At 39.1% G+C, this 28000-nt stretch overlaps 1 protein-coding gene across 1 annotated transcript; it reads left to right on the forward strand.

Annotated features, from left to right (window-relative positions):
• The first annotated feature begins 30 nt into the window (after positions 1-30).
• On the forward strand, positions 31-27989 carry CHRNB3 (cholinergic receptor nicotinic beta 3 subunit). Its single transcript, XM_081944414.1, has 5 exons — positions 31-84; positions 14986-15030; positions 23508-23617; positions 24963-25833; positions 27736-27989. Exons 1-5 carry the CDS (start codon positions 43-45, stop codon positions 27868-27870), a joined length of 1203 nt encoding a protein of 400 aa, XP_081800540.1. The 5' UTR covers positions 31-42; the 3' UTR covers positions 27871-27989.
• The last annotated feature ends 11 nt before the right edge of the window (positions 27990-28000 follow it).

Below are 28000 nucleotides of genomic sequence, written 5' to 3' on the forward strand. Positions count from 1 at the left end.
AACATCCAGCAGGAGGACCGGCTGTGGTGATGAGGTTCTTAGATGTCATTAAACTGCCCCTCCTTTTTTGTGCTCATGGTTCAGGTAAGTGCAATTTAACAAAGTTCAGCAATTGGTTGCCTCTCGGATCATTTGCAGCAACACAGAGATGTATTTTTATGCGCTAATATTACTGTGGTCTTCTTCAAACATGTTGGAATTAACTTTTCTTTGTCTTTAAAAGAAGGGAAGTAGGGAAAAAACAGTAAGCTACAGAAGGCAGCGGGTATCGTATTTCGGTTCTTTTTTCTGATGAACAAGCTTGTTCTTTGGAGTTTTAATACTTTAGTGACGTTCTGTCAAAGCTTTTGATCAGATCATTCCCTCACCCACTCTCCAAAGATACCCATGTATATAGCTCTATCATCATGTATGCAAGAAAAGTACACCTATCCCAAACAGGGTATCTTTGCTTTGATAGAACCTCTTCTCTGACACTGCAGTTCTGCTCCTGTCTGTTTTGAAGCAAGTCTTTCATTTCGTTGAGTCCCCTTGAACTTTGATGGTGAGAGGGCAAACAAGGCTGTGGAGGGAAACAAGAAGGCAGTAAGAGATACGTGCAGGAAGCTCTTGTGACATTTTCATGCACAACGATTAATTATTGAGAAAGGAAGAAAAATGTGTGGATGATGGGAGGGCAAGGACATTTATTCAAAGTAGTTCATTTCTAGTGGGAATAGCAAACGAGTGAGTCCTATTTATGGATTTTGCTTAAATGTACCTTCCTGGAATGTTTATACAATAGAACTTCAGCTCCATCACCTTGTTCCAACCTACCCATTTGCTATTTTTTCTTCTCTTGCTTCCCTCATCAAAGAGCTTATTTTGTTCTTTACTAAGGCCAACATATCCGGCTTGCAGAGAACACTAGCTGATGGCAAAGAGTGAATTAAACAGATGGTAGTTCTTTACCAAAAGTCTTAAAAGAGATGGCAGTGGCTACCTTTCTCCTCCAGCTTTGTCCTTTTCAAGACTGTTGGTTTTTTAAAAATCATTGCTTTGGGCAGATAATTCATCTTTGGAGAGCTTCTTTTGAAGATGTTTTTGACTGTTAGCAGCTCAGAGCCTTCAGGATTGATTGATTGGTTGATTATGTGCCATCAAATTGTTTTCAGTTCCCTTGTCTCCATGACAATGCATCCATCACCTGGTCTTTTAGGTCTTTCAACAGTGTACTCATCATGACTATAACTGTGGCCATCTACCTTGCTGCTGGTCACCCTTGTCTTCTCTGTCCTTCCACTTTTGCCAGCATCAGAGCTTTCTCCAGAGAGTTAAATCATCACATAATGTGTCTGAAATAGGATAACATGAGTCTGGTCATTTGCGCCTCTGGTGAGCTTTCTGGATTGATCTGTAAGATGATCCATCAGACTGCCCACCATATTCTCAAGAGTCTTCTCCAGTACCAAAGTTGAAAGGTTTAAAAATTTAAAGAGGACCCTCTTCCTATCCTGCTTCAAGAATGGGTGACCTACTAAAAAAGGAAATAAAGGCAAAAGAAAAATAACCAGTAAGTCTCCATCACAATTGAGAGGTTCTCTTTTTCTGTGAGGAGAAAATCCTGAGGTATAGTCCACTGCAGCTTTACTTGGAGGTTTATTTTTTTTTTCTTCAGTATATGCAGAATTTGTTGGCTCAGACTGTTTTCATAAACAATCTCATCTTCCTTATGGATTCTGATTTAACTCTTATCATTAATGTTTAACATATGCATCCTTTCAAATAGATCTAAAAGAATTCATTTACATTATACAAATAATTATTCTTTTTTCTTTTATTTCTTTAAAACAAATACATTTGGAATATATCAATAAGTGGACAATAAAAAATCACTAAAGTTATACCGGTAATTCTCAGTATAACACTAATGAAATATTGATCATAACAGAAAGAATTGTATTATTTGAAGAAGACTACAAATCTTTTAGCTTAAGATCGAAATCTTGACTGTATTATTATTTATAAATACTATAAAGGGAGAAAAAGGGGGGGGGGGGGAGAAAGGAAAAATAAATTCCAAAAAATAGTTTAGGTAAGTATTTGATTTCTGACTTCTGCATTATAACTTGTTTAGAGTATTTATAAACATATATTTTAAAAACCATACTCTAAGTGTATCTGCTTTGCTGTGTGGTACATTTTTTAAATAAAATTGTAGGAAAGTGTGCATGGGGGAAGCTGAAAAGCAAGCAAGCTATTGTGGAGGCAGTGGAATAAAGCAGAGAGTGAGAATGCTCTATTTTGTGCAACTGTGATGCTAAGGACAAACTAACCTTAGGAAAAGTCCCATTGAGCTTAGTAAAACTTCATTTTGAGTACTTATCTATAGTATTGGGCTCTTGATCTTAACCTGATCTAGCCAACTTATAGTGTTAAAAGTTAGCACATAGCCATGATGGCAAATCTATGGCACACGTGCCAGAGATGGCATGCAGAGCCCTCTCTGCTGGCACGTGTGCCAGCGCCGCAGATCAGATCTTTGTGGTGTTTCTTCCCTGCAAACAACGAAACAGAAGCTCATAAAAGAAAAAAATCGTACCTCTTGCCGCACTGCTGGTGTGGGATGCCCTGCCTCCCACCGTCCAGCTGGTCTTCGGGTCTCTGCTGTGCATGTGTGCATGTCCATGTATGTGCATGCCCGCACATGTGCATGCCCATGCATGCATCCCCGCGTTCACACACACACACACTTTTCCATTTGTGCATGTGCGCGCACATGCAGTTTGGGCTCTCGGTGTCTAAAAGATTCGCCATCACTGGCATATAGCTTACTTTCTTGAGTATTAATATACATTATCTATCTATCCCAGATAGTGATAGCAGGACGATGATGGAGAAATAATGGTTCCTTTAAATATCACTATGGCAGAGTATCACTATCTTAAAATCATGAATATGTGTTAGTCTTCCGTACCTTGGACAAACATTGTAGATACTAAATGATGGCCTAGATAGCCTTTGGCCAGATCTCATGTTCAGTAAAGTGAAAATACAGCCTAATTATATATACAGCTAGAAGGATTTAAATTATTTAAAAGAAATAGACCAAGTAAAAGAGGAGGAGGAGTTGCACTATATATAAGAAATAACTACATCTCTACAGAAATAGAGCACAACAATGATGAGAACTATCTTGAATGCATATGGGTCAATATTAAAGGTTGGGGGGGAAATGACATTGCCATAGGTCTATACTACAGGCCACCCAACCAAGCACAGGAAGCAGATGAACTTTTTGTTAGTCAGCTAACTAAGGTATGTAGGAAGCACACCACAATAGTAGTGGGGGTTTTAACTACCCTGACATCAACTGGGAAACAAACTCTGCACCAAGTGGAAGATCCAACAGGTTCCTAACAAACCTAGCAGACAACTTTGTTTCCCAAAAAGTAGAGAAGGGAACAAGGGGATCGGCCATATTGGACTTAATTCTCACTAACAGAAAGGAAATGATAGAAGGTGTTGAAGCCACAGGAACCCTGGGGGCAAGTGACCATGCAATATTGGAATTCAACATTATGCAAACACAAGTAGTAGAACAAAGTAAAACTAGAGTCTTGGACTTTAAGAGAGCTAATTTCAATAAACTTAGAGAGAGAGCTTGGGAAAAAATCAATGGATGAGAATCCTCAAGGGGAAAACAACTCAAGAAGCTTGGGAAATTTTGAAAAATGAGATTACAAAAGCCCAGTCTAGCACAATATCAATGAAAAAGAAAAATAACAACTCCCAAAATAAACCAGCATGGCTGCATAAAGAACTCTCTGACAAATTGAAAGACAAAAAAGATAAGTATAAAAAGTGGAAAGGGGGGGACATAACTAAGGCAGAATATCAGCAAATAGCCCGAGCATGTAAAGATGAAATGAGGAAAGCTAAAGCTCACAATGAAGAAAGACTTGCCATAAAAGTAAAAAATAACAAAAAAAGCTTCTTCCAACATGTTAAAAAAAAGAAAAAAGTTAAGGAAACAATTGGTCCATTGCTGGGAGAAAGTGGCAAGAAGGTGACAAGCAACAGGGAGAGAGTGGAACTATTTAACTCATGTTTTGCACCTGTCTTTACACAAAGGGATAAAACACTCCAACCTATCAAAAACAGCACCACAAAAACCAGATTAGGAACACAAGTTGAAATAGGTAAGTGAGCACCTGTCTATCCTAGATGAGTTCAAATCATCAGGATTGGATGGATTACACCCCAGGGTTCTGAAGGAACTGGCAGACGAGATCTCAGAACCACTGAACTATATCTTTCAGAGATCCTGGAGCACTGGGAAACTACCAGAGGACTGGAAAAGAACTGATGTGGTTCCCATCTTCAAAAAAGGGGAAAAAAACAGATCCAGGAAACTACAGACCTATTAGCTTGACCTCAATACCAGGAAAGATTCTGGAAAAGATAATCAAGCAACGAATTAACGAACACCTAGAAGCAAACAAAGTAATAGCCAAAAGCCAACATGGGTTTGTCAAAAACAGATCATGCCAGACTAATCTTATTGCATTCTTTGATAATGTGACAAAATTAGTGGACCAGAAGAATGCCATTGATATAGTTTACTTGGACTTCAGTAAGGCTTTTGATAAGGTAGACCATAACCTACTACTTGATAAAGTAGAAGAATGTGTATTAGACAGCATCACCACCAAATGGATTCGTAACTGCCTAACCAACTGCACTCAACATGTAATCCTCAATGGAACTGCATCTTCATGGAGGGAAGTATGCAGTGGAGTACCTCAAGGCTCTGTTTTGGGCCCAGTATCTTCAACATCTTCATCAATGATTTGGATGAGGGAATAAATGGAGAACTCATCAAATTTGCAGATGACACCAAGCTGGCAGGAATAGCCAACACTCCAGAAGATAGGCTAAAGATATAGAAGGATCTTGACAAACTTGAACATTGGGCACGATCGAATAAAATGAAATTCAATGGTGAAAAGAGTAAGGTTCTACATTTAGGGAACAAAACGAAATGCACAGGTACAGTATAGATGATACCTTGCTCAACAGTAGTAACTGTGAAAGGGATCTTGGAGTCCTAGTGGACAACCATTTAAATATGAGCCAGCAGTGTGCAGCAGCTGCCAAAAAAGGCAACACAGTTTTAGGCTGCATAAAGAGAGGGATAGAATCAAGATCACATGAAGTGTTAATACCACTTTATAATGCCTTGGTAAGGCCACACTTGGAATATTGCATTCAGTTCTGGTCGCCACGATGTAAAAAAGATGTGGAGACTCTAGAAAGAGTGCAGAGAAGAGCAACAAAGATGATTAGGGGACTGGAGACTAAAACATATGAAGAACAGTTGCAGGAACTGAGTATGTCTAGTTTAATGAAAAGAAGAACTAGGGGAGACATGATAGCAGTGTTCCAATATCTCAGGGGTTGCCAAAAAGAAGAGAGAATCAAACTATTCTCCAAGGCACCTGAGGGTAGAACAAGAAGCAATGGGTGGAAACTAATCAAGGAGAGAAGCAACTTAGAACTGAGGAGAAATTTCCTGACAGTGAGAACAATTAATCAGTGGAACAGCTTGCCTCCAGAAGTTGTGAATGCCCCAACACTGGAAGTCTTTAAGAAGATGTTGGATAGCCATTTGTCTGAAACAGTATAGGGTTTCCTGCCTAGGCAGGGGGTTGGACTAGAAGACCTCCAAGGTCCCTTCCAACTCTGCTATTGTATTGTATTGTATATACAGCATATTTGCCTTTCCAATATGGAAGGCTACTGTGGTAGAGTTTTGTTAGATAGTTGATAACTAGCTAGCTAGCTAACTAATATTCAACCAAATTACCTCATTATGTAAACTTATAAAATAAGTTGTGCTCATATCTCTCTCTCCCCCCCTCCCCCTCTCTCTCTCTCTCTCTCATGTTTCTAGACCATCCCTCACCCTCAAGGACTATACTTGCCACTCTGCTGTTATTTAAACATTTGTTTGTATGGTGGAAAGATCAACTCACCCAATAAATTATGGGTCAATCCTTTGAGGTAGTCCAGTCATAAAACCAATTCCATGAGTGTTAATATTTATTTGTAGGGTTACAGTAATAGAATCTTGTTAGTCTGAAAGACTTATTTTTAAGACTTGTATTTCCCTTATTTTTAATTTACTGAGAACTAGGGAGTGTCCCTTACGGGATGCTTCCTCCACCTCCAATTCCTTATGTGCGTTGAGCTATCTCTTGTCTGACAGTTGCCCTGGCTGCAGCTCTTCCTCCTGTCTCCCATGGTTATTCTCACAGTTCATTACACGATGCAATCCACTCAACTTTTCAGTCACCGGAAATCATCCCTGAACCCTAAACTTAATGACTGGATTTGCACACAACAAGATCAGTTATTTTGTACTGTAGCCACTTAGCTACTGGGATTTGCAAACCACAGTTTCTGACCTAGGACCCCAACAACTGAGATGGGTTAAAAGACAACGTTTAGGCAAACCATGTAAAGCTGCTTAGTAAAGGATTCTTTATAAAAGTATTCCTTGAAATGTAGCATAAAATTTTTGCATTCTCTTCTATGAATAAGGTACTCTAGGTGCTTAGGGAGGAATAATGTTGTTTATGGCTTTCTTTGTACAATATGACAGTTTGCTAAAAACTAAAAATAGACTCTTAGGCAACTGTTAAAACTACAAGAGTCCTGTCATCTGAACAGTGTTTAAAACTAGAGGTGGGAGGCACTGGTTCTGTTGTTTTTCTTCCTAAAACTGCTTTCATTTGAAAATAGGTCCAGACTGTTCCTTTTTATATATAGTCCATATACTAACATTTATATATTGCCATAGACTTTTAATTCTGTTCAAGCTGTCATTTTGCATTCTACACTGTTCTGACTGTCATTCTTACGTTAGTAATAATTATATGGCATACATTTAAATTGTCCCTTCCACAGCTAGTTAAATTATTTATGGTTCAAAAGTTCCCATTGGAGTTAGACTTGAAAGAAATGTTTATGCCATTGGCTAACTGTATTTTTTTTAGATGTTCTCTCTGTGTCTAGAACAACATGTATATGACGTTTCTATGATTTTAATTTGGCTATTGCAATTTTTTATATGATAGCTCCCATTAGTTATCCTTTCCCCCCTTTGCTCTGTTTTTTAGCCTTTACTGTGTTCAGTTCATTTGCTGAGAATGAAGATGCTCTTTTGCGACACTTGTTTCGTGGATATCAGAAATGGATCAGGCCAGTAAAACATGCTAACGATACTATAAAGGTATATTTTGGACTGAAGATCTCTCAGCTTGTAGATGTGGTAGGTATTCTTTAAACTATTTTTTTTCCTCTGACATTCATTGATAGGAGTGGTCACATTCTCTCCCTTGATAAGGAATATTCCGGTTCCTGTTTGTCTCTACCAATCTTGTTAATGGCTTTTTAAAAACATTTAACAACAGCGAAATTGTTTTCCCCCCTATATTTAATTAGCAGGATGTGATAGGACTGGCTATTTTTTTCAAATAGCCATCAGCCATACTGATTAGGGGTTATGGGAGTTCAAATCCAAGCTGAATAAAGCTACAGAAGGAGAGCAAAATGTACCCTTATTGCTTTAGGGCAGGGTCTCCAAATTGGGCAACTTTAAGACTTGTGGGCTTCAACTCCCAGAATTCCCCAACCAGCATGCAGGGAGATGGTCTTAAGAGTGGCAGTTGAGGAATAAAGATACAGTATCTGAAAGATATGTGACTCTTAAGAAGCATAGCTGGGGCTTAAAGCATGAAAGTTCTTCATTTTTTTCTGTTTGTTGGTATGTGCTTGCCAGTGGTGGGTTTCAAATTTTTTTAGAACCTCTTCTGTAGGTGTGGTCTGCTTTGTGGGAGTGGCTTGCTGGCCATGCGATCGGGTAGAAGTGGCTTGCCAGCCATGTGACTGAGTGGGAGTGGCTTGGCAGTCATGTGACTGGGTGGGCGTGGCCAACTTGTAAAATGTGGTGAAACTCACTTAACAACGCTCTTGCTTAGCAATCAAAATGTTGGCTCAGAAACTCTGGCATTTGAAGCACGCAAGTCTTAAAGCTGTCAAGTTACAAGACCCTTGCAACCCTAACCCTTTAGAAAAAACCCCCCAGGGGTGTTCAAACGTGACAGCTTTCAGACTTGTGGACTTCAACTCCCAGAATTCCTCCTCTTGCTACTGGACCGGGATGCCCTACGCACGGTCACTCATGCGCTGGTGACGTCCCGCCTGGATTACTGCAACGCTCTCTACATGGGGCTGCCCTTGGGACGCGCCCGGAGACTGCAGTTAGTTCAGAATGCAGCCGCGCGGGCTGTGATGGGGAGTACGAGGTACTCCCACGTAACACCTCTCCTGCGCGAGCTGCATTGGCTACCTGTGGTTTTCCGGGTGCGTTTCAAGGTGCTGATTACCATCTTTAAAGCGCTCCATGGCACGGGACCTAGTTACTTGCGGGATCGCATCCTCCCACATACATCCCTGCGGCCAATACGCTCACACAGGGAGGGACTTCTCCTGGTGCCATCCACTGGACAATGCCGGCGGGCGACACCGAGGAGTAGGGCCTTCTCTGTGATGGGCCCAACCCTCTGGAATGACCTCCCCCCCGACATTAGAACCACTTCTGACCTCCGCTCCTTCCGGCAAAAACTGAAGACCCACCTGTTCCGATTAGCAGGCCTGGCATAATTCAACTGTCCCTCCTGGCAAACGCACTATATCTGGTTATTTTAGGGGTTTTTTAATTCACTGTATTTGTTTTTAGGGGTTTGAACTTATTTTAATCTGCTTTGTACAGTTCTTTTAATGTCATTCTTACCTCCTCCATGTCAACTGTCAACTGTACATACTTAATTTTATTGTATCTGATATATTTTGTATGAACTGTACACCGCCCCGAGTCCCTTTCGGGAGAGGGGGCGGTCTAGAAGCATTAAATTAAATTAAATTAAATTAAATTGCTCTTCATCTTGATGATGTGAAGGCAGGCAGGGGGAGGGAGCTGGAACTGGTTCTAAATGGCACTGTAGATTTGTGGAACCTCTTCTATAAAAGAAGTTAGAACTGGCCGGAACCCATCCCTGGTGCTTGCATAACGTTTTGGGCCAGAATATATAAACTATAAACACAGGTGGTGTAGGATAATAAAATATCTTGGGACCTTCAGCCATGCTATTCTATCCTTTGATCATTTCTTCCAATTGTTCTTTACCAGGATAACCTGGAACCTTCCAAGTTCACTCTTTGTTCAGGCATGTGCTTGTGTGTATACATCCGCTTGCAAAGGGTATAGAGCAGAGGTGGTATTCAGCCAGTTCTCACTGGTTTGGGCGAACCATTAGCGGTAGCCACGGGAGGCTCTACCCACCTTCCCAACATAATGCTGGACCTTCTGCGCATGCACAGCAGGCCGTGCACTTGTGCAGAAGGCGGTGTGTGCGCTCACATTTGCGAACCGGTAGGGAAGGTAAGTGAATCCCACTGCTGGTATAGAGACACATCCTCCAGATCTCATAGACAATACAGATCTTTTATTATTATACATACAAATGCAGTTTTTTTAAAAAAATGTGATTATACTTGTAGCCCTATAAAAAAATTACACAGTTTACTTTTGCAAAGATTTTATGAAGGTGTGTATTTCTATGGATCGTTGCACAGTCAGCCAGGTGTTCAGATTGGATTTGGCATTTTTATCCATCTACCAAGTCCTTCCCAAGGTAATGGTGTATTGGCAAGGTATGCTACATGTGTAAATCCAAGCAGTGTGGCCTTTTGTAATTATCAATACACATATTTTTAAAATGCTGTCTAAGAATTTTTGGGCTTGGCACCCATGTGCTGATAACCACTGGGACCACTGGGTTGTGTCATAGTCTTTCAATTTCGATTTTCAGATCTTGGTACTTCGTCACCTTCTGTAATTTTTTGTCTTCTATTCTAATATCCCCTGGTATTGTCACATCAATTACCCACATTTTACAACCACAATTAAATTTGGTGGGTTGTGAGGCAAGACAACCAGTTTTTTATTGAAATTACCATGTTTTAACCAGCTCTTTTCCAAGTCTATATTTCTACCAATTTTCCCTAACTGACATACAGTATCATCATTTTTACATGACTTGTGCTGATCATTTTGATGACTGTGTTATGCCATTGTTTATAATAATTTTGTGTGAGCTTCTTGCATGAATGGAGTATATGATCTATTCTGTTTCTTCCACCTCTTTGCACAATCTACAGTTTAATCTTTTGATACTTTTTTTCCCCAAATCAAAAATTTCTTCATTGTTATGATCATAACAATGATAAAGCTTCCCAGCTTCTACCAACCTAGCAGTTCTAAAGCATGTAAAAATGCAAGTAGAAAAAATAGGAACCACCTTTGGTGAGAACGTAACAGTGTTCCGTGCACCTTTGGCATTTAGTCATGCCAGCCACATGACCACAGAGATGTCTTCGGACAAGACTGGCTCTTTGGTTTTGAGACGGAGAGGAGCACAGCTCGCTAGAGTCAGGAATGACTAGCACATATGTGCGAGAGGAACCTTTACCTTTTTAATGTTGACCAGCCCATATTTTTCATTTCCAAACACCAATTCTGTCTTCCACCGCCTCTATTTACTATAAACATTGTAATGTTTTTATTGACACAGGTTGTTTCCAAACTTTTGTGGTAATGAATCAAACACCTTTTTACAATTAATCCAGACCATTTGCAAATTGGTTTACTCACCTTGTGAGATTTTTCAATTACCATTTTATCAATTAGAAATTGATCTTTGGTACCTCTATTTTTGTTCAGTTCTGTTGGAAGGATATTATTTTCTTCTAAACAATTTTGGCTATTGTCTGCTCTTATGTCCACAAGTAATTTAAATATTGTAGACAAACATGTTATCAGCCTATACTGTCGTTTCCTAGTGTTGTCTCTTTCTCTGGATCTTTTTGACTCAAATAAGATTTATTTATCTATTTTTGAATTTCCATGCCACCCATCTCAGTAATACAGGTACTCTGGGAAGCTTACAATATAATCAAAGTTAAAAAGTGTAAAAAATAGATTTAAAAATTTAAAATTAAAATCCAAGATGTAAGTAATGTGGGGAGAAAATCTTCTCTAGCTTTTGCCAATTATTAACCAGTCACTGATATTTATACAATTTATACAATATTTCATTAAGCTATTTAGCAAATGGATGTAAGGTAGCTATTTAAACTAATCCATGCAATTTATCATTTCCAGATGTCCAATTGTTCGGGTTTTTTGCTTGATTTTTAACCATTTCTGCTATTATTAGTTCACTCATTTTATTTTATTTTTAAATTCACCTTCAAATTCTTTTATTCATCCAGTATTATTATTTTTTTTGTAGTCATTTGGGATCTTTCGAAAAATGAATTGTTTCCTTTTAGTTTGGTTTTCCATTTTCAGAATTTCTATTCCCATTTATACTTTGGTAGAATTGTCTCTGGCCTAATTGAAATAGCTGATTTTGCTTAAATTCTATGATTTGGGCCTCATAGCATTTAATTATTCCTTTTATTCGTGGTGTTTGTTACTTTATGATTTCCAAAGCTGCTTTGATTTTTCTAGTATTAAGCCAATTTTTAAATTAAGCTTATCTTGCTTCTTACATTCTTCAAATTTCACTCTTTTACGTGCTTTAAATTACTAATCCCATCTGATCTTAATTTCTTTATTTTGGACTCCAGTCTGATTCACTTTGGGATTGAGTATGATTTTGCTTTTGGTTTTCTAATTTCAATACCCAGTTTTTCTGTAATGACCACTGCTGTACCAAGCTGATTGGTTAGTTTGACGACTGTTATTTTCATCCTCACCATTATCTTATTCACATCCTTCAGTATAGGCGCCAGGTCTTTTGAAGGCACTACTTTCAATGCTGTTAGTCTTTGTCTTTAGTAATTCTGCATCTGTCATAATCTTCTCTTTTAATTCTTCTTGTTGGTGGAGTTGGGAAATAAGTTCATATATGTTTTTGTGTAGGCCTGTATTGGTTCTGCTATTATTCTAAGTTATCATTTCTGTAGTTCATATTATGTTTTCCCTTTATATTTGCAATTATTATCTGAGGTTTTTTCCTACTTTTGTTAGGTCCTCCATTTTTGCATTTTTTCTGAATCTCTTCCAGTTCTGCATCCCTGAATATTTTATTTCTGGTACTGAATCTCATGAATTGGTCTGCTAATAGTTGTTCAGTGATATTTGACAATAGATAAATTCTTTTCCACATTTTAAGTGTTTACTTTAAGTTATTAATCAAGAGAGAGAATACAGAGGTGAAAAAGGAGAGCAACTTCTGTTTGAGCAGACTGGTGTCTTATGTGCTCATTGTATGTTGTGTTCATAAAATAGATGTTCAGCTTTCCTCACAGTTGCTGTTATGTAGAATAGTTAAAACAATGTAAATATCTATAAAAAGAAGCCAGAAATTCCCATTTAACTCTCATATAACATTCTTATATAGGTTCATAATGTTTAAGTTAAAAATAATTGAATTAAAAAATAATCTTGGGCTGTGTTAGATATTTTGATGAAAACAGATCTAATGGGCAGTTTGCTCTGATAATGCAAATTTCACATTGGGGAACAAATTTAAAATAAAATTGTAATAATAATGTTTTGGAGCAAATGCTGTATTTAGGGAAATACTATATATTGTCTTAGCCACTGAATCTTAAATGCATTTACGAATTTGGAAAAAATACCAAGTAAGCATCCTATTAGAATGATGAAGTCAGTAAAACAATTCGTTTATTAGAAAATCTTATAATGTTGAGGACTTTAAGCTTGAAGAAAAAAAATCCCAACTCAAACATAAAATTATGCATTTATGTAGAAATTGCTGCCTGAAATGCAGCAAGGATCTAATGGGAGAATCTAATGCTTTCTGGTAAGAGAAATTTCCTTTCCATGCTTTATTAGAAGAATTGGAGTATTCTAATTTGCTGAGTGGTCAAAAAGTGGACAACAGAAAAAAGAGAGCATGTAATTAAACTATGGAATTTGATTATATATCACTTTAGGCAGGCTTAAAAGGAGATTAGACAATTTAATGGAGGAAAAGTTTATTAATGAGAGCCATTTGGTGGCATCATTCTTTCTCAGTCCTAGGAGGAAGGCAGTAGCAACTCACTTCTGGAAATGTTGCCAAGAAACTTCATCAGGGGTGAAATCCTCCCAGTTTGGTCTGGTTCAGACGATTGTTGTTGGTTCTGCGAACCGGTAGTAAAAAAAAAGCTTCCGAGGATCACACAGCTTACAGCTGATCTGCCTGATCGTTGGAAGCTTCTCCCCCATAACTTTTTAAAGTTTTTTTTTTCCTGCCGGTTCGAATAGGAAAAAAAAATGCTTAAAAAAGTGGGGAAAATGGCCATGCCCACCCAGTTACATGACCCCCCCAAGCCACGTCCACAGAACTGATGGCAAAAAAATTAGATTTCATCACTAAACTTTGTCTGTATATTCAGCAAGAGTAAAGACTGACTTGGAAAGACACCACAGATACAAAGATTACTAGTCCCTGAAGCTACTGATTACCTTTTGGTATTATTGCTTGGGAAGTGAAAATGGTCTTGAGCTCCTGCTTATGTGATGGCCAGTCATGGGGCAGGTTCTTGCCAGGGTTGTAGCTAATCAGAACCTACAATTTGCCAGAACTGGAGCCTAAAGACTATTGGTCAGCCCAGTTAAGATAAAGACTCTAGGCTTGCTCAATCCAGAGGGAATTGCTTGCCAAATGCTGTAGCATCCTATGTTTTCTTCTATGATTGAAGACTTGGAATCTGCCTTGGTTATGTCACAGCCTTGGGCTTCAAGATTTCCAGTTATTAGTCTGGAGCCCCTGCCTGTCACAGGGAAGGGCAAAGCCAAAACAGCTGAATTTATTCCAGCCACATGGCTATAAAAGGCTCCAGAGCAACTTTCAAGATCAGGTGTTTTACTTCAGGGAACATATGATTTAGGTGTCATGGTGTAGGCAGTGGTAGGTTCCTACCGGTTTGGATCAGTTCGGCCGAACCGGTACTGGTTTGGCAGCCTGGGTCGCTGGAACTGGCCCTGACCCCAAACTGGTTCCTTGGGCAGCACCAGTGGTGCCGCCATCTTGTTTTTTGGTTCTGCGCATGCTGGAACCCACCCCTGGATGTAGGGTAGCACGGAGATCTTGGTGGTGTCTGAATAGGGTTACCAGATATCTCAAGAGACAAAAGAGGACACAGAGAATTGGAAAGGAAGAAAAGGAAAGCATGCTAACAGTTTAATTTTCAACAGTTTTCAACAGTTTAACTTTCTTGTCACCTGCAACAAAAATCACAGTTGAAAACTGAAAAAGAAAGTAGGTAAATTTATATGTATATTCAATTAGAGTACTTTTCCAGTACGAGAAATACTGTTTTTTCAGTCTTAGAAATGTGCTGGAGCTGTTCAGAAGACAAAGGCTTCAGGGTACAGTTGATTAAGGTCTTGCCACTTTCAGGCAGGAAGGGGAGGGTGGTAATCAACTAATTAATCAGCTAATTAGAGCTGAGCTTCTTAACTTGCAGTTAACTGATTAAGGAATTGATTGTGTGATGGAGAAAAACTGCTCAGGAGAAGAAAGCTTGATAGATACTCAAAAAGCCCAACGATATTTGACTATGCCTGCTGGATAGAGGACACAAGGACAAAATATTCTCCTCTTGCAGAAGGCCTCTAGTAATCCTACTTCTGAATCAAATAATTAGGTAAACAGTTGTAAAGTCATTCTATCCTCCTCTTCTATCCTTACCTACAAATAGCAATCTTAAAGCATTCAAGTTTAATTATTTTACATAGGGCTCCTCCTGGGAAACAAAATATCATCAGAAAATGTAGCCGACCCCCTGGGTTGTGTAGGGGATATTTAAAAGAAAATAAAAATAAATGACTTGCTGTTTTCCCCCCCTCTTCTCCAACAGGATGAAAAAAAACAGTTAATGACAACTAATGTATGGCTGAAACAGGTAAAAATAGACCTATGTTATTTTAAAATGTTTAATTGCTAGGATTGTTAGCAGTCAGTGAGTTTTAATATCCTGTAAATATTTTTCAGCTTGCGAGACAGATGTTCTAATGTGGTTCTATGAATTTATAAATCTAGCATCACCTTAATGGGTAAAAATTGGCTCCTGTCACAGATACTTTGGTCTAAGTAAGTTAATATTTAAGGATAATTCCAATTAATGCTTTATAAAAAGGTCAAATCTAATGCCATCCAATACAATACATAAATGGCTTTATCAATAGAAGAGAATATTTGTAGCTCAGGGTTGAACTGGGGGGTTCTTGGTGCTCTCTGAGTTAGATGGTTTTCTTGCATGTGTTTTATTACCCAACTAGGTAATATCATCAGTGCTAGCATGAATGGCTTTTGTTTTAACTAATGTATTTGAATAGCAATTTTCACATTGTATTTTAAACACTTGCAGCAGAACCCTAAATGTTATTTGTTATTTTCACATTGTATTTTAAACACTTGCAGCAGAACCCTAAATGTTATTTTTTTTATTTACCAAACCTATTTGCCTCCCATCCCTCCAAAGTGACTCTAAGCTGCTTAGAAACAATTAAAGCATCATATTGCCAAGAGCATTAATTACCAACTTCAGTTGGTATATCTTTATTTTATTTTTATTTATTATGAAATTTATTTGCCTCCCATTGCCTATCCAATGACTTTGGGCGGCTTACAACACAAAAACATGAAAACCATCAATTATAAAATAACACAGCGGATAAAACCATTAGCACAAGATGGCAAAGGAGGGAGCCAGACACACTGGGGTGGGTGATGTGTAATTAAGTTTTAATCAGCGGGCCATATCTGCTATGATCTTTCCTGCATAGATATACCCAGGGGTGGGCTGCTATGGATTTGCCCAGGTTTGGGAGAACCCATAGCTAATGTTATGGCCGGTTCAGAGAACCTACAAATCCCACCCCTGGCTGGCCCCGCTCCGCCCACCCCATCTCACCCCCTACCAGGAGTCTCCAAGAGGCTTATTTTGGATGTGAGGTAAGTGCAGGGTCTGTGTGGAGGCTCGGGGAGGAAGGGAAACGGGACTCCTGGAGTTCCAGAAGAAATGGGCCCATTTCCAGCTTCTAGAGGGCCTCTGGAGCCCGGTGGAGGCAGGTTTTGCCCTCTCAGAGGCTCAAGGAAAGCCTCTGGAGCCAGGGGAAGGTGAAAACATTGCCCCTACCACGGTGCAGGAGGCCGACTAGGCCACGCCCACCCAGCAACCGGGCAGAGAACCCATTGCTGAAATTTTTGAAGCTCACCCCTGGATATACCTTTCCTGAATAGGGATAGCATAGCAGTGATTTATGTGGGTGCTTTTCATTTAAACTACTATGATGCATTTTATGATGGGGCTGCCCTGGCAATTGATCCAGAAGCTTCAGCTGGTCCAGAAAGTGGCAGTGAAGTGATTGAGTGGGGCCTCTTGCTATACACACAGTGTCCTGATAATAGGCCCTGTACCAAATTCAGGCTTCTAGTTTTGATACATGAGGCCTAAGCAACCTGGTAGACCACCTTTGCTATGATAAACCTGACTGAAGTGTAGAATACAATCTCTAGATAAGTCATTGCACCACAATGCTGTTGCATTATTTTATTCTTCACTGTTCTAGTTTTGCTTCTCCTGTTCTTTCTGTCTCTTTTTAATACATCTGTTTTTTTTAATATAAATTCACTATCAGATTATTATGGCATTTAGTCATTTTAATTGTGTTGTTTGTATACAGCTTCAAGATAATTGCATGAGATATATGAGCTCTCTAGGGCTATAAGAAGAAACAAGTCCTTCATTTCTCCTCCTAGCCCAATGTGATCAACAGTGGAGTCTTACATATAAACTGCCCTCTTTGGACTTTCCCTTATGAATTGCATTTGCGCATTTTATTTAAGTTACTCAACAGTTACAGTGGAGGACTCGCACGTGGCTCGCACATGTGATATTCAGGAAAGGGGATTAGAGAGTTTCATTAAATATAACTCCACATCAGCTGTATTGCTTTTGTCTTTGTGGTTGCAAACTGGAGCAGGCTTTGAGCAACATCACATAACGGGGGCATTTCATAGTTAATATATCAGTGAAATGTTGGTGTGTTTTTTTAAAAAAAAATCTCAGTGGGGAATTAGCTATAATTGTAATGTTGGCTTCTGCTGACGTTGCAACCAAAATGGGTCAGAACCTCCAACAATCAACCAACTGATTCTGTCTTCTGAACGGCTGGTGCCCAGGTGCCCCCCCTAGTAGCATAAGAGAAAAGATCGGAGCATTGGGAACTGGGAAGGTGAAGACCAATAGGATTGCATCCTTTTTCTCCATAGATCTGCCCTATTTCTAAAACTGTAGCAGTTGTTCTTTAGAAGAAGCAATTGGAAGGAAAAATCAGCACAGGTAGTCCTTCACTTACAACAGTTCGTTTACCGACCGTTCAAAGTTAACAACAGCACTGAAAAAAGTGACTTATGATCATTTTTCACCAGACTGTTGTAACATCCCCAGGGTCACATGATCAAATTCATATACTTGGCAACTGACTCCTACTTGTGACAGTTGCAGTGTCCCGGGGTCATGTGATCACCTTTTGCGACCTTCTGACAAGCAAAGTCAACGGTAAAGCCAAATTCAGTTAACAACCATTTTACTAACTTAGTAACTGCAGCGATTCACTTAACAGTTGTGCCAAGAAAGGTTGTAAAATGGGGCAAAACTCACTTAACAACTGTTTTGCTTAGCAACAGAAATTTTGGACTTGATTTTGGTTATAAGTCGAAGACTACCTGTATTTTAGCAATGTTCTTCTCTCCTATAGCTTACTAGAAACCTGTCTATTCTTGTCCTCCAGGTGGTTAAGATTAAGAATAAACTCTTGGACCTTTCAATGGACTATTGCTAAAGTTAAATTTGAAATGATTTGCAATTTAATACATATGACATACTTTCAATAGAATCACATTTTACAAATTAGTTTAGGGGGTTACTCAGATTTTTGCCATCACACCTCCCTTTATCATAACCATAATGTATATACCTCTCCTAAAAATCCACACACCAAAATGAATACAAATGGGGCAGTGGTGGGTTGTCAATTTTTTTTACTACTGGTTTGGGCACACTTGTGCCCGCGAAGCTTCTGCGCATGCGCAAAAGTGACCAGGTGAGTGGGTGGAGCCTCCCACCACCACTACTACCGGTTCGTCTGATCTGGGCCAAACTGGGAATAACCAATCTCTGAAAAAGACAATAAAATGCTATTTTAATAAAGTCATAAAAAATAAAAAAATATTCACACTTATCCTGCACTCTGTCTGCACCTCCCCAAGACCTCACAGTTTTGGAAACCTTGGTTTAAACCATAAAGAATCTGAGATTGTATGGATGTCATTGTTTTACTGTAGTATGATCCCTGTCCAACTTTCTGACTATAGGTTTATGGAGCTGAGGATATGAAAACATGATTTTTCTGAATTGCTTCTTTATTTCCTGATACACCTGTGTGCAGTTCTGAAAAGCTTCATTTGTATTGCAAGAAAGGACACATAAAAATACCCATTGTTCATTATTTTGGCAAGAAATCCCAAGCAGCCCTTGGAGATCATGATGTCTTCCTTGCCAAAACACTTGGATGACTAACAGTAACTTGGGATTAAAGCTGAACTTTCTTTCAGTCATTGTAAAAAGACAACTTTGGCTGCAGATTCCAGTTCATATACTGAGATATACTTCTACAATTCAGCTTTCCTGAAGCTGATTCCCGCCCCCCCCCCCCCCCCGCCAAATGTGAGACTATAGCTCCAATAATTATACTACGATGATTGCTACCTGCTGTTCTGTGACTCCCTTGGACATAGTTGCTATCTGATTCCAGCAGCATCTAAAAATATGGATGGCTCCTTTCATGGGATTTGGCATGCCACAAAGTGGGTTACCTCTTTAAAGGATCCGATTACACATGCAATGGAAGTGATGATGTCTAATCCTTACTCATCCATGGTGAGAAACCGCCCAATGGTAGATAAACTTGCCCTTGCAATACCTGATTCTTTTCTCTGGGTAGTTGTTCTTGACAGTCACAGTGCTAAACATTTTTCTGATAAGGGTCATTGTCCCACAAAAAATAAATATTTGGTGATCACATCTCATCAATGGTGGGCCAGAGCAAAAAGTGGATGGGGTAACCCAATTCCTCCCTCCCTCCCTTCCTAGTAGGTGACAAGTAGCCTTTCCTACAGTTTTGCACTGATTAATTGCAAAAAGCATTAGAAACAAGCATGAAATAAACCAATGAGTGCATATCAGGGGTAAAATTCAGCAGGTTCTGACAGGTTCTGGAGAACTGGTAGCGGAAATTTTGAGTAGTTCGGAGAATCAGCAAATACCACCTCTGGCTGGCCCCAGGGTAGGGTGGGAATGGAGATTTTTCCAATATCCTTCCCCACCAAGCCACGCCCACAGAACCAGTAGTAAAAATAATTGAATTTCACCACTGGTGCATATGACTGTAAAGACCCAGTCTTTGATAAAAATATGAATGACCTTGCTTAAGTCACATAGGAAAAAATAAACGGTTTTGGAGAAGCTAGCAAGTAATGAGAAAAATTAAATCTGCATCATTTACTTCAGTATATAATTGATTATTAATATCAGGTGCACATAAGCCTCAAAGAGAATGAATAATTTCTCAGCACATTACACCACTTAATTAGAGAAAATAGGATGAAATAAAGAGATTGAGTTAATGCATTGCAGAGACCTGGTGATCGCTTAAAATAATGCCACCTGGAAGCAGCCTTTTGCACAGTGAAGGAGTGATGCTTACTTCATTTACTACTTTACATCATTCCAAATTTTCCCATGGTGGCCCATCTCAATAGATGACTTGGCCAAAAATTAAGCAGAGGGAGAAATAGCAGTATATGTTAGATACCTTGGGACTTAGTCCAATTCTATGCATATTTAGTTTGAATTATCTCTCTTTGCTCCTTGGGAAGCCTGGAACATGCCCATTATTTTCTATGGAATGCATCCAAGAGAACTGTGAAAACTTAGCACCTAACACCAAAATACATTATGTAGGTCAGAAGTGCATAACTTCTATTAGCTTGAGGACCAGATGGTGTTTTGCATGGTAAGTCAAGAGTCCCCCCTCCTTCAAAGTAACCCCTTTTGTATGTTATTGTATAATCTATTTTCTATTTTTTTTTGCTGCTGTTTAGTTGATTATGCTATTTGGGTTGTAATAGCACCATTAAAAAAAAAACACCTTTTAGCACTGATGGGAGAAAAACAGATTGCACAGGGAGAGAGTGTGAGCAGTAGAGTAATATATGGAGAGATGCATTTTGAAGGTTGGAGGAAGGTTACAGGAGAAAAGTAGAAAGAGAAGACAGAGAAGTCATTGAGCAGCGTTCCCCAACCTTATCAGGTTGGAGGCCCAGAGTAGGGAATGGGGAGGGGAGGGAGAGGGGATGTTTTTGTGAGAGGGAAAGGCGTTCTTGCACAACCTCATTTCTGTGGGGGTGGGCCCTCCGCTCACGTGACTGGAACTGCACACACATGGGTACACTGCAGAGGTGGTATTCAACCAGTTCTTGGGCGAACAGGTAGCAGTGGCTGCGGGAGGCTCCGCCCACCCACCCCAACATAATGTGTGACCTTCTGCGCATGTGCTGGAGGTGGGGACATGCGCGCACACATTTGCGAACTGGTAGGGAAGGTAAGTGGATCTCACTGTTGGTACACTGGCCTCCCACATGGTCCCGTTTCAAATAGGCCACCTCCCAGTAGTGGTCCATGGCCCACAGGTTGGGGACCTCCGCCATAGAGGAAAATGTAGTGAGGAAGTCAGGTTGAGAAGTATCATAGCTGATGGGGTATTGGGGAAGATATTCAGAGGAAAAAGTGAAGGAAATGCAGTCCAGATAGTACAAAGGGGAAGAGCAACCTGGGGTGTTATGACCCAGGAGCAAAAGGCAACTATGGAGAAGATGAGAGGCCATGAACAAAAGCCACACAGACCACAATTTTTCCTCTGATGTAAGGCATACAAATGGATGAAGTATAAAGGATGCAAAGGGGCAAATTGTTATTTTTTAAAATAAAACATAACATACGGAATGGGAGAGTTTGGAGGAATTCCATCTGGTAAGAACTCTCCGTCTAAATTCTCTGCAAGAAGAAGCTTTCATTGCTAGTATTGATTTTAGTCAGCACTCTCATTCTTCTGGCTTTTGCATTACCAACGAGGCAATAAAAAAAACCCTCTTTATAAATAATAAATAAAAGTGGAGAGATTTTTTTATTATTATTATTACTGTAAGAATGACTCCGTTCTGAGATGCAGCAGTTACGCAGTGCAGTGTGAAGTCAAGAGAAGTAGGACAAGGAAAGGGGTGAGTGGGAAATATTACAGACTCAATATCTTAAGTCTGTAAAAATCAGCATGGGAGATTTTACATGTCATTAAAAAAAATGATGCCTAGCCTACCAATATCTCCAGAGCAAGTAATTTTAAAAGGCTAAACAGAAAAGACCAGGGTTTCATTTCGCTTTTGTTAACGTGGCAATTCTGATATGTTATGTTGACTTATGAATTTTCTACCCGCCCATCCCCTGCCCCAAAGATTATTCAGAACTTTCTTTCCCTTGGTGAAGGGTTCTATTGTATACTTTGTGAAGACTGCCAAGAATGATGCTGTTATTTTCAAAGGTCACAATTGTGTTGCCTCAATATTCCCCTAGGCTACTCCTTGCATTCCTATTTTTTTAAAAAAAACAGCCATCAGGTATACAGCTGTATGATGTCTTGACCCACAGCAACTCTGGCATTTTTTTTATAGTCTTGTGACTACATTACCTCAGACTGAAACAATTTGATGGCTGGCCAATGTGGCTGTATCCCAGCCAGAAATGTTGAGGCGGAGGTGGGAAAGAGAGAACTGTTACAATATTCACGGGGAAATGATGGTTTGTTAGCAGAGGTGGGTTGCTGCCGGCATTACTACTGGTTCAGTTCCCCCCAAAATTTGTGCTTTGCTCGCGGGTACACCAAATGCGCGCTACATGGGCGTGCACATTTGCACCTAAAAAGGTCTGCACATGTGCAAAATATTAGAAAAAGAAAACAAATTACATTTCGGCAATGAAATTTGTTCTGTGCATGTGCAGAACCAAAAATCAAGATGGCGGCGCTGTAGGAGAACCGTTCCGGGGTGTGGCAGCCCTGGGTTGCTGCAGGTTCCAGTGACTCAGGCCGCCAAGTTACTACCAGTTCGGCTGAAAAATCATATTTTTATACATTATTTTGACATCATCATATGTTTATAAAGGGTAGAATCCTAAGTCACAACCGTGTTGAAGGCAGCCGTGCGATGTTGGCTCTGGTGAGGAAAGTCTGCTGTTCAGGACTAAAATATATTCCATGCAAACGCCAGACCAGATTGTATGAAGGAGAAACCTGAATATGAAAAATATGTCCTTATTAATCATTCCATTCATCAGTTGCTCAACAAGAAGTCTTATCTGGACAATGTACAGAATACAAACACAGATTAAATATTGTAATGTCCTTAATGCAACTGAAGCAATAGCAAGTTAAACAACTAGGAAATGGAAGCAAATTAGTTTAAAACATTGCATGAATGATGTAATTCTTATTGACTGAGCTAGTGGCATGCAATTAACTGCAAATAACTAAACATACTGGAAAAGACTTTTAAATTATAAACTTGGCTAAATAATCATGGCAATCCCTAAGAGATCCTAAAGTTTTAAAAACCTGGGGAAATCAAGTTGCACGGTAAGGACATTTGACTTGGAGGAGGATATTCCAAGTCAATTGTACATACTTAGGTCTGGAAGTTGAGTCATGTCAATTGAACTTTTCTTTTTGGTTTTGCTCTTTGTCCAAGTAGCTTCAGTCTTCAGAAACTTTCAAAAGTCAGTTGCTATGCCTCAATTTCCAGACACCTCTACCTGGATGACTGAAAATCTTTATCAGTATTATTGGAAAGGGGTATTTCCACTCGTTTAAAGTCCAATTTGTTGAACAAGCCTTTTTTTTATTCAACACACTAAGCCAAAACTAAACACAATACATCATAGTTGATTTGTTAGGTATGACTCCTGACATTATGTCCATATCAAGAAGAAAATTTTACATTAAGCATTGATTCAGCAGGCTAGCAATTACATATTGACTATGTAAATGACTATGATAAAATGACTATGATAATATAAGGATGTCTAGCATTACAGTATATCATCATCCAGCATTTCAAAGAGTAAAAAATTGTGGAAATTATAGTTTAGCAATATCTGGAAAATCACTTAAAGATTTATAAGATTGTCTAATGTTATTCTCAGCTAGGAATGATTACTTAATTGAGAAACTGAAATGGAAATCTAGTCATTTTTGTTGTTTACTGCAGGAATGGATCGACCATAAATTGTGCTGGAATCCTGAAGATTATGGTGGGATCACTGCAATTCGGGTTCCATCTGAATCTCTCTGGCTCCCTGATATTGTTTTATTTGAAAAGTGAGTATAGGGATCCTAATGTGATGAAGGGGTGGCTAGCGGTCCCACTTTCTCAAAGATAATCCTCTGTTTTAGAGAGACCTGAAGGACTATCCAGTTAATATCTTGGCTCAAATTGACAATACTGATCAACTAGAAGGACTTGCATAGCAACTCAAGTGCAAATCTGTGAATTTTTTTTGTTATTGTTGTTTATAATGGATCTCTATTTGTTCTTGAATTTCTTTGCCTAATTGAAATTTACCTAAGCAAGTTTTCTCAAACCCTATAGACAGAGTCCATGTGCTTTGGCCTCACTTCAAAAAAAATCATTCAATTCTTTGCTGTATCAGTACAGTCTTGAAATATTTCAAAATACTTCCTCATTAATATAAAGAATAAATTAAATTGATCAAAAGCAATGGATTGTACCACATATTTTGTTCACTGCGGAGGTATTTTCAGCTAACATTGGATGCTGTAGACCAGGGGTGTCAAACTCACGGCCTGCAGCCTGGATGTGTCACATGTGGGCCATGCCCACCACCACTTTAGCAAAGGGGGAATAAGTTGCAATACGTCATGTGACAACAACGTGTCATTGTAAGTTTGACACCCATGCTGTAGACCTTACAGTCCAAAGATGAAGAAAGTGGTCCAAACTCAGAGGGAAAGATCTGATCCCACAACATTCTTCTCAGGTTTCTTAGAGTCAGGTGTCCTTTCATCTCTGAGCCCAGAGCAAAAATAAAAGGCAAAAATATATTCCATGGACATATCAGGAACAGCTTGAATCTTCAGGTATGGGGGGGAGGGGGGATAGTGGATGTATTTTTCTTAACTATTGAAGCAATCAAAACAAGTTGAAAACCATGCTTAAGATTTGAGGGTAGGGCACGGCTAAGATAAAGATTGTTTTTCATCTATATCTCCTTTCCTTCCTCATCCCCCTTAGGATTGCTATCTACGAGAATTAATTGATTAAATATTACAGGCATAACGTGAAGTGTTCACTTCTGACTGAAAATTTAGTCTAAGGAAATCTGATTGTGGGACTTCTACCAGGCTAGTAAGTCCAAAAAAAGTGTTCATAGAAAACTCATATTTGAGCACAGGTTTTGCCAAAAGGAACAACTCTCCTAAATCTTTTTAAGTTTTATGTCTGAGGTCTGATTTGCAGGCAAGCAGTAACTTCCACAAATGTGAACTCACAAGAAATAGTATTCTATTAAAACTAGTGGAAAGGATTGGGAAGTGGGCTACCATTATAACTGCAATAGGAAACAAACCTGACACAAGGGAAAATTATTGGAACAAGGGGCATAATATGTAATTTAAGAACAGTTTTCTCCTCTATCCTTTCTAGTGCTGATGGGCGATTTGAAGGTTCATTGATGACAAAAGCAATAATTAAGTACAATGGGATAGTAGTGTGGAGACCTCCAGCTAGTTACAAAAGTTCCTGCACAATGGATGTGACCTTCTTCCCATTTGACAGGCAGAATTGCTCCATGAAATTTGGATCATGGACCTACGATGGCAACATGGTTGACCTGATCCTAGTAGACGAAAATGTGGATAGGACAGACTTTTTTGATAATGGGGAATGGGAAATCCTAAATGCCAAAGGAATGAAAGGAAACCGAAAAGACGGATTATATTCCTACCCATTCATCACCTATTCTTTTGTTTTAAGACGCCTCCCACTGTTCTACACACTTTTCTTAATAATCCCATGCCTAGGACTATCATTTTTAACAGTGCTCGTTTTTTACTTGCCCTCGGATGAGGGAGAGAAACTATCACTCTCGACCTCCGTTTTAGTTTCCCTCACGGTTTTTCTCCTGGTCATTGAAGAAATCATCCCCTCTTCCTCCAAAGTCATACCCTTGATTGGTGAGTACTTGTTGTTCATCATGATTTTTGTCACCCTTTCAATCATAGTGACAGTTTTTGTAATTAATGTGCACCACCGGTCCTCGGCCACCTATCATCCCATGGCTCCTTGGGTGAGAAGACTTTTCCTTCAGAAACTGCCCAGGCTGCTCTTCATGAAAGGACATGTAGATCGCTGTGCTTTAGTGGATCCGGAAGAAACTCTAAAACCAAAGCCAAGGAAGTATAAAAACAAACAATTGAAAGATGGAGAAAAGGTGGTGGTTGCATTCTTGGAAAAAGCTGCCAATTCCATTAAATACATCTCCAGGCATGTCAAAAAGGAGCACTTCATTAGACAGGTAAGTTAGGAATCAAGAGTGGGCTGATGTCAGTTTTCCATTGACCTCATGTCTCCCAATTCCCACAGCAATGTCTTAGGCCTAAAGATGGTCATTCATGCAGTAAACTGTACAGTGGAGGGATTGATAATTTTTAATTGCTGGTTCTGTGGGCGTGGCTTTGTGGGCATGGTACGGGAAGGATACTGCAAAATCCCTATTCCTTTCCCACGCCACTAAGCTGCTTGCCTGCTCTGTTCTCCTGTTCAGGACAACAAAAAAAGATCAGCTGGGAGGCAGTGGGGGCGGGGCCAGCCTATTTGCCGGTTCTCCGAACTACTCAAAATTTCTGCTACCGGTTCTCCAGAATCTGTCAGAACTGGCTGAATATCACCTCTGAAGCTGTATTGCTATTATCATTCTCATCTTCTCATCTTTCACATCTTATAATTTTTCGTCTTTTCTCAACTTTTCATCTTTCCTACTACTTTCTCCTTATCACTTGTTTGTATCTTATGATTAATGATGGTAACTACAATTTTTGAACTATGACCTATCACTTTGTTGTTTGTACACTGAGAGCTTATGCACCAGAGACAAATTCCTTGTGTGTCCAATCACACTTGGCCAATAAAGAATTCTATTCTATTCTTGTTCCAAAGTTAGAGAAGAATTTAAACCTGCATTTTTAAACAAATCATCAGGTCATAGCAAACCTGGACAAAGTAATCCTGAAAAAGCTTTTCTTACATTTGTAAATTTAGTACATGTTGCAAAATCGGGCCATGATTCTTCTAATCCAGCATTGGCCAAGTTTTAAAGCAAAGAAAAATAATATCTCACCATCGGCAGTAATGGTTGGGACTTGTGAAGTTGCAGACCTCAACATTTGGAGAAAACATCAACTTCCTTATCCTAGATAATCCAGTAAAAATTGACTAATGTCTATCAGAGGAACATGTTTTACCCTCTGTCCGTCCCCGACCATCCCCCCACTTGTGTAAAATGAAATGATTGTGCTTGGCATTTTGAAATAGAATGAAGTTAAAGTCAGAAAATGGTTAATATTAGACTTAACTTTAATCTGATGCATTATAGCAGTTATAGACTGCTAGCTTCCAGCATAAACGCAGTCAATGTTTCTAAATATGTTTTTCTGCTCCAAAGGACAGTACTGCTTACTACTGTTAATCTGGGAAATAGAATTAAGGAATTAATTTACCTAACTGATGAATAATTTCGGTTATGTATCACTCTCTAAAAAAAAGTTCTCCTTCACAGAACATGAAAAGGATATAATGAATGCAAATTCGAATCTACTTCTAAGGCTCTGCTTGGTCAGCTGCATTGAAAAAAAAACATTTTACACAATTTATGAGAGTCATGGCCAATATTCATTATTCTCTAAAGAATGTATCAATGCTTATTGAACAACAGACTTACATCACATCTTACCCACCGCTAAAGGTGACTCTCTACTGAATGCCCTGTATCCTTAGGGTCTTCTGTCTGCTTCACAGGGTTATCAAGCATAAATTGATATGATGGAACATAAACTTGGCTCTGGGAATAGAGAAGAGTTGAATAGCTCATTAAGGATGGGAGAGGTTCAAAAAAGATCACTCAATCCTAGAAAAGAAGAAAGCACAAGATAAAAATCCAGAGTAACTCCATCTAATTGGGTTATTTTTTTGTACTGTATAAAGTATGGTAAAAATACTATAAAATACTATAGTATTTTAATAGGTTTTCAAAAAGAAAATCCTAAAAAAAATAAAGATCATTCCTACAATCTTTGTTTTCCTTGCATACCTCAAAGGCTGAGCATTGGTGACTTAAGTCCCAAGTATATTTTAAAGCGGGACTTCACTTGTATAAAATGAGCATTGAACTTACAATTCTTATTTTCCTCCCCTCTCCTAGGTAGTGCACGACTGGAAGTTTGTAGCTCAGGTTCTTGACCGGATCTTCCTGTGGCTATTTTTGGTGGTGTCTGTGATTGGGTCTGTTCTTATATTTACTCCTGCTTTGGAGATGTGGTTACATAGTGGTTTGTAGGAATAAAACCATCAATCGTGTAAGAATCAACTGGAGGAAGAAAACAGTAGATCAAGATGCCTGTTTAGGTAACATTCAGTGTGCACAGAAACAATAGGAATGTCACTGACACCAAACTATGCTGGGGTTC

Source organism: Natrix helvetica (genome assembly GCF_964273705.1).
Source record: "Natrix helvetica genome assembly, chromosome: 2".
Lineage (NCBI taxonomy): Eukaryota > Metazoa > Chordata > Lepidosauria > Squamata > Natricidae > Natrix > Natrix helvetica.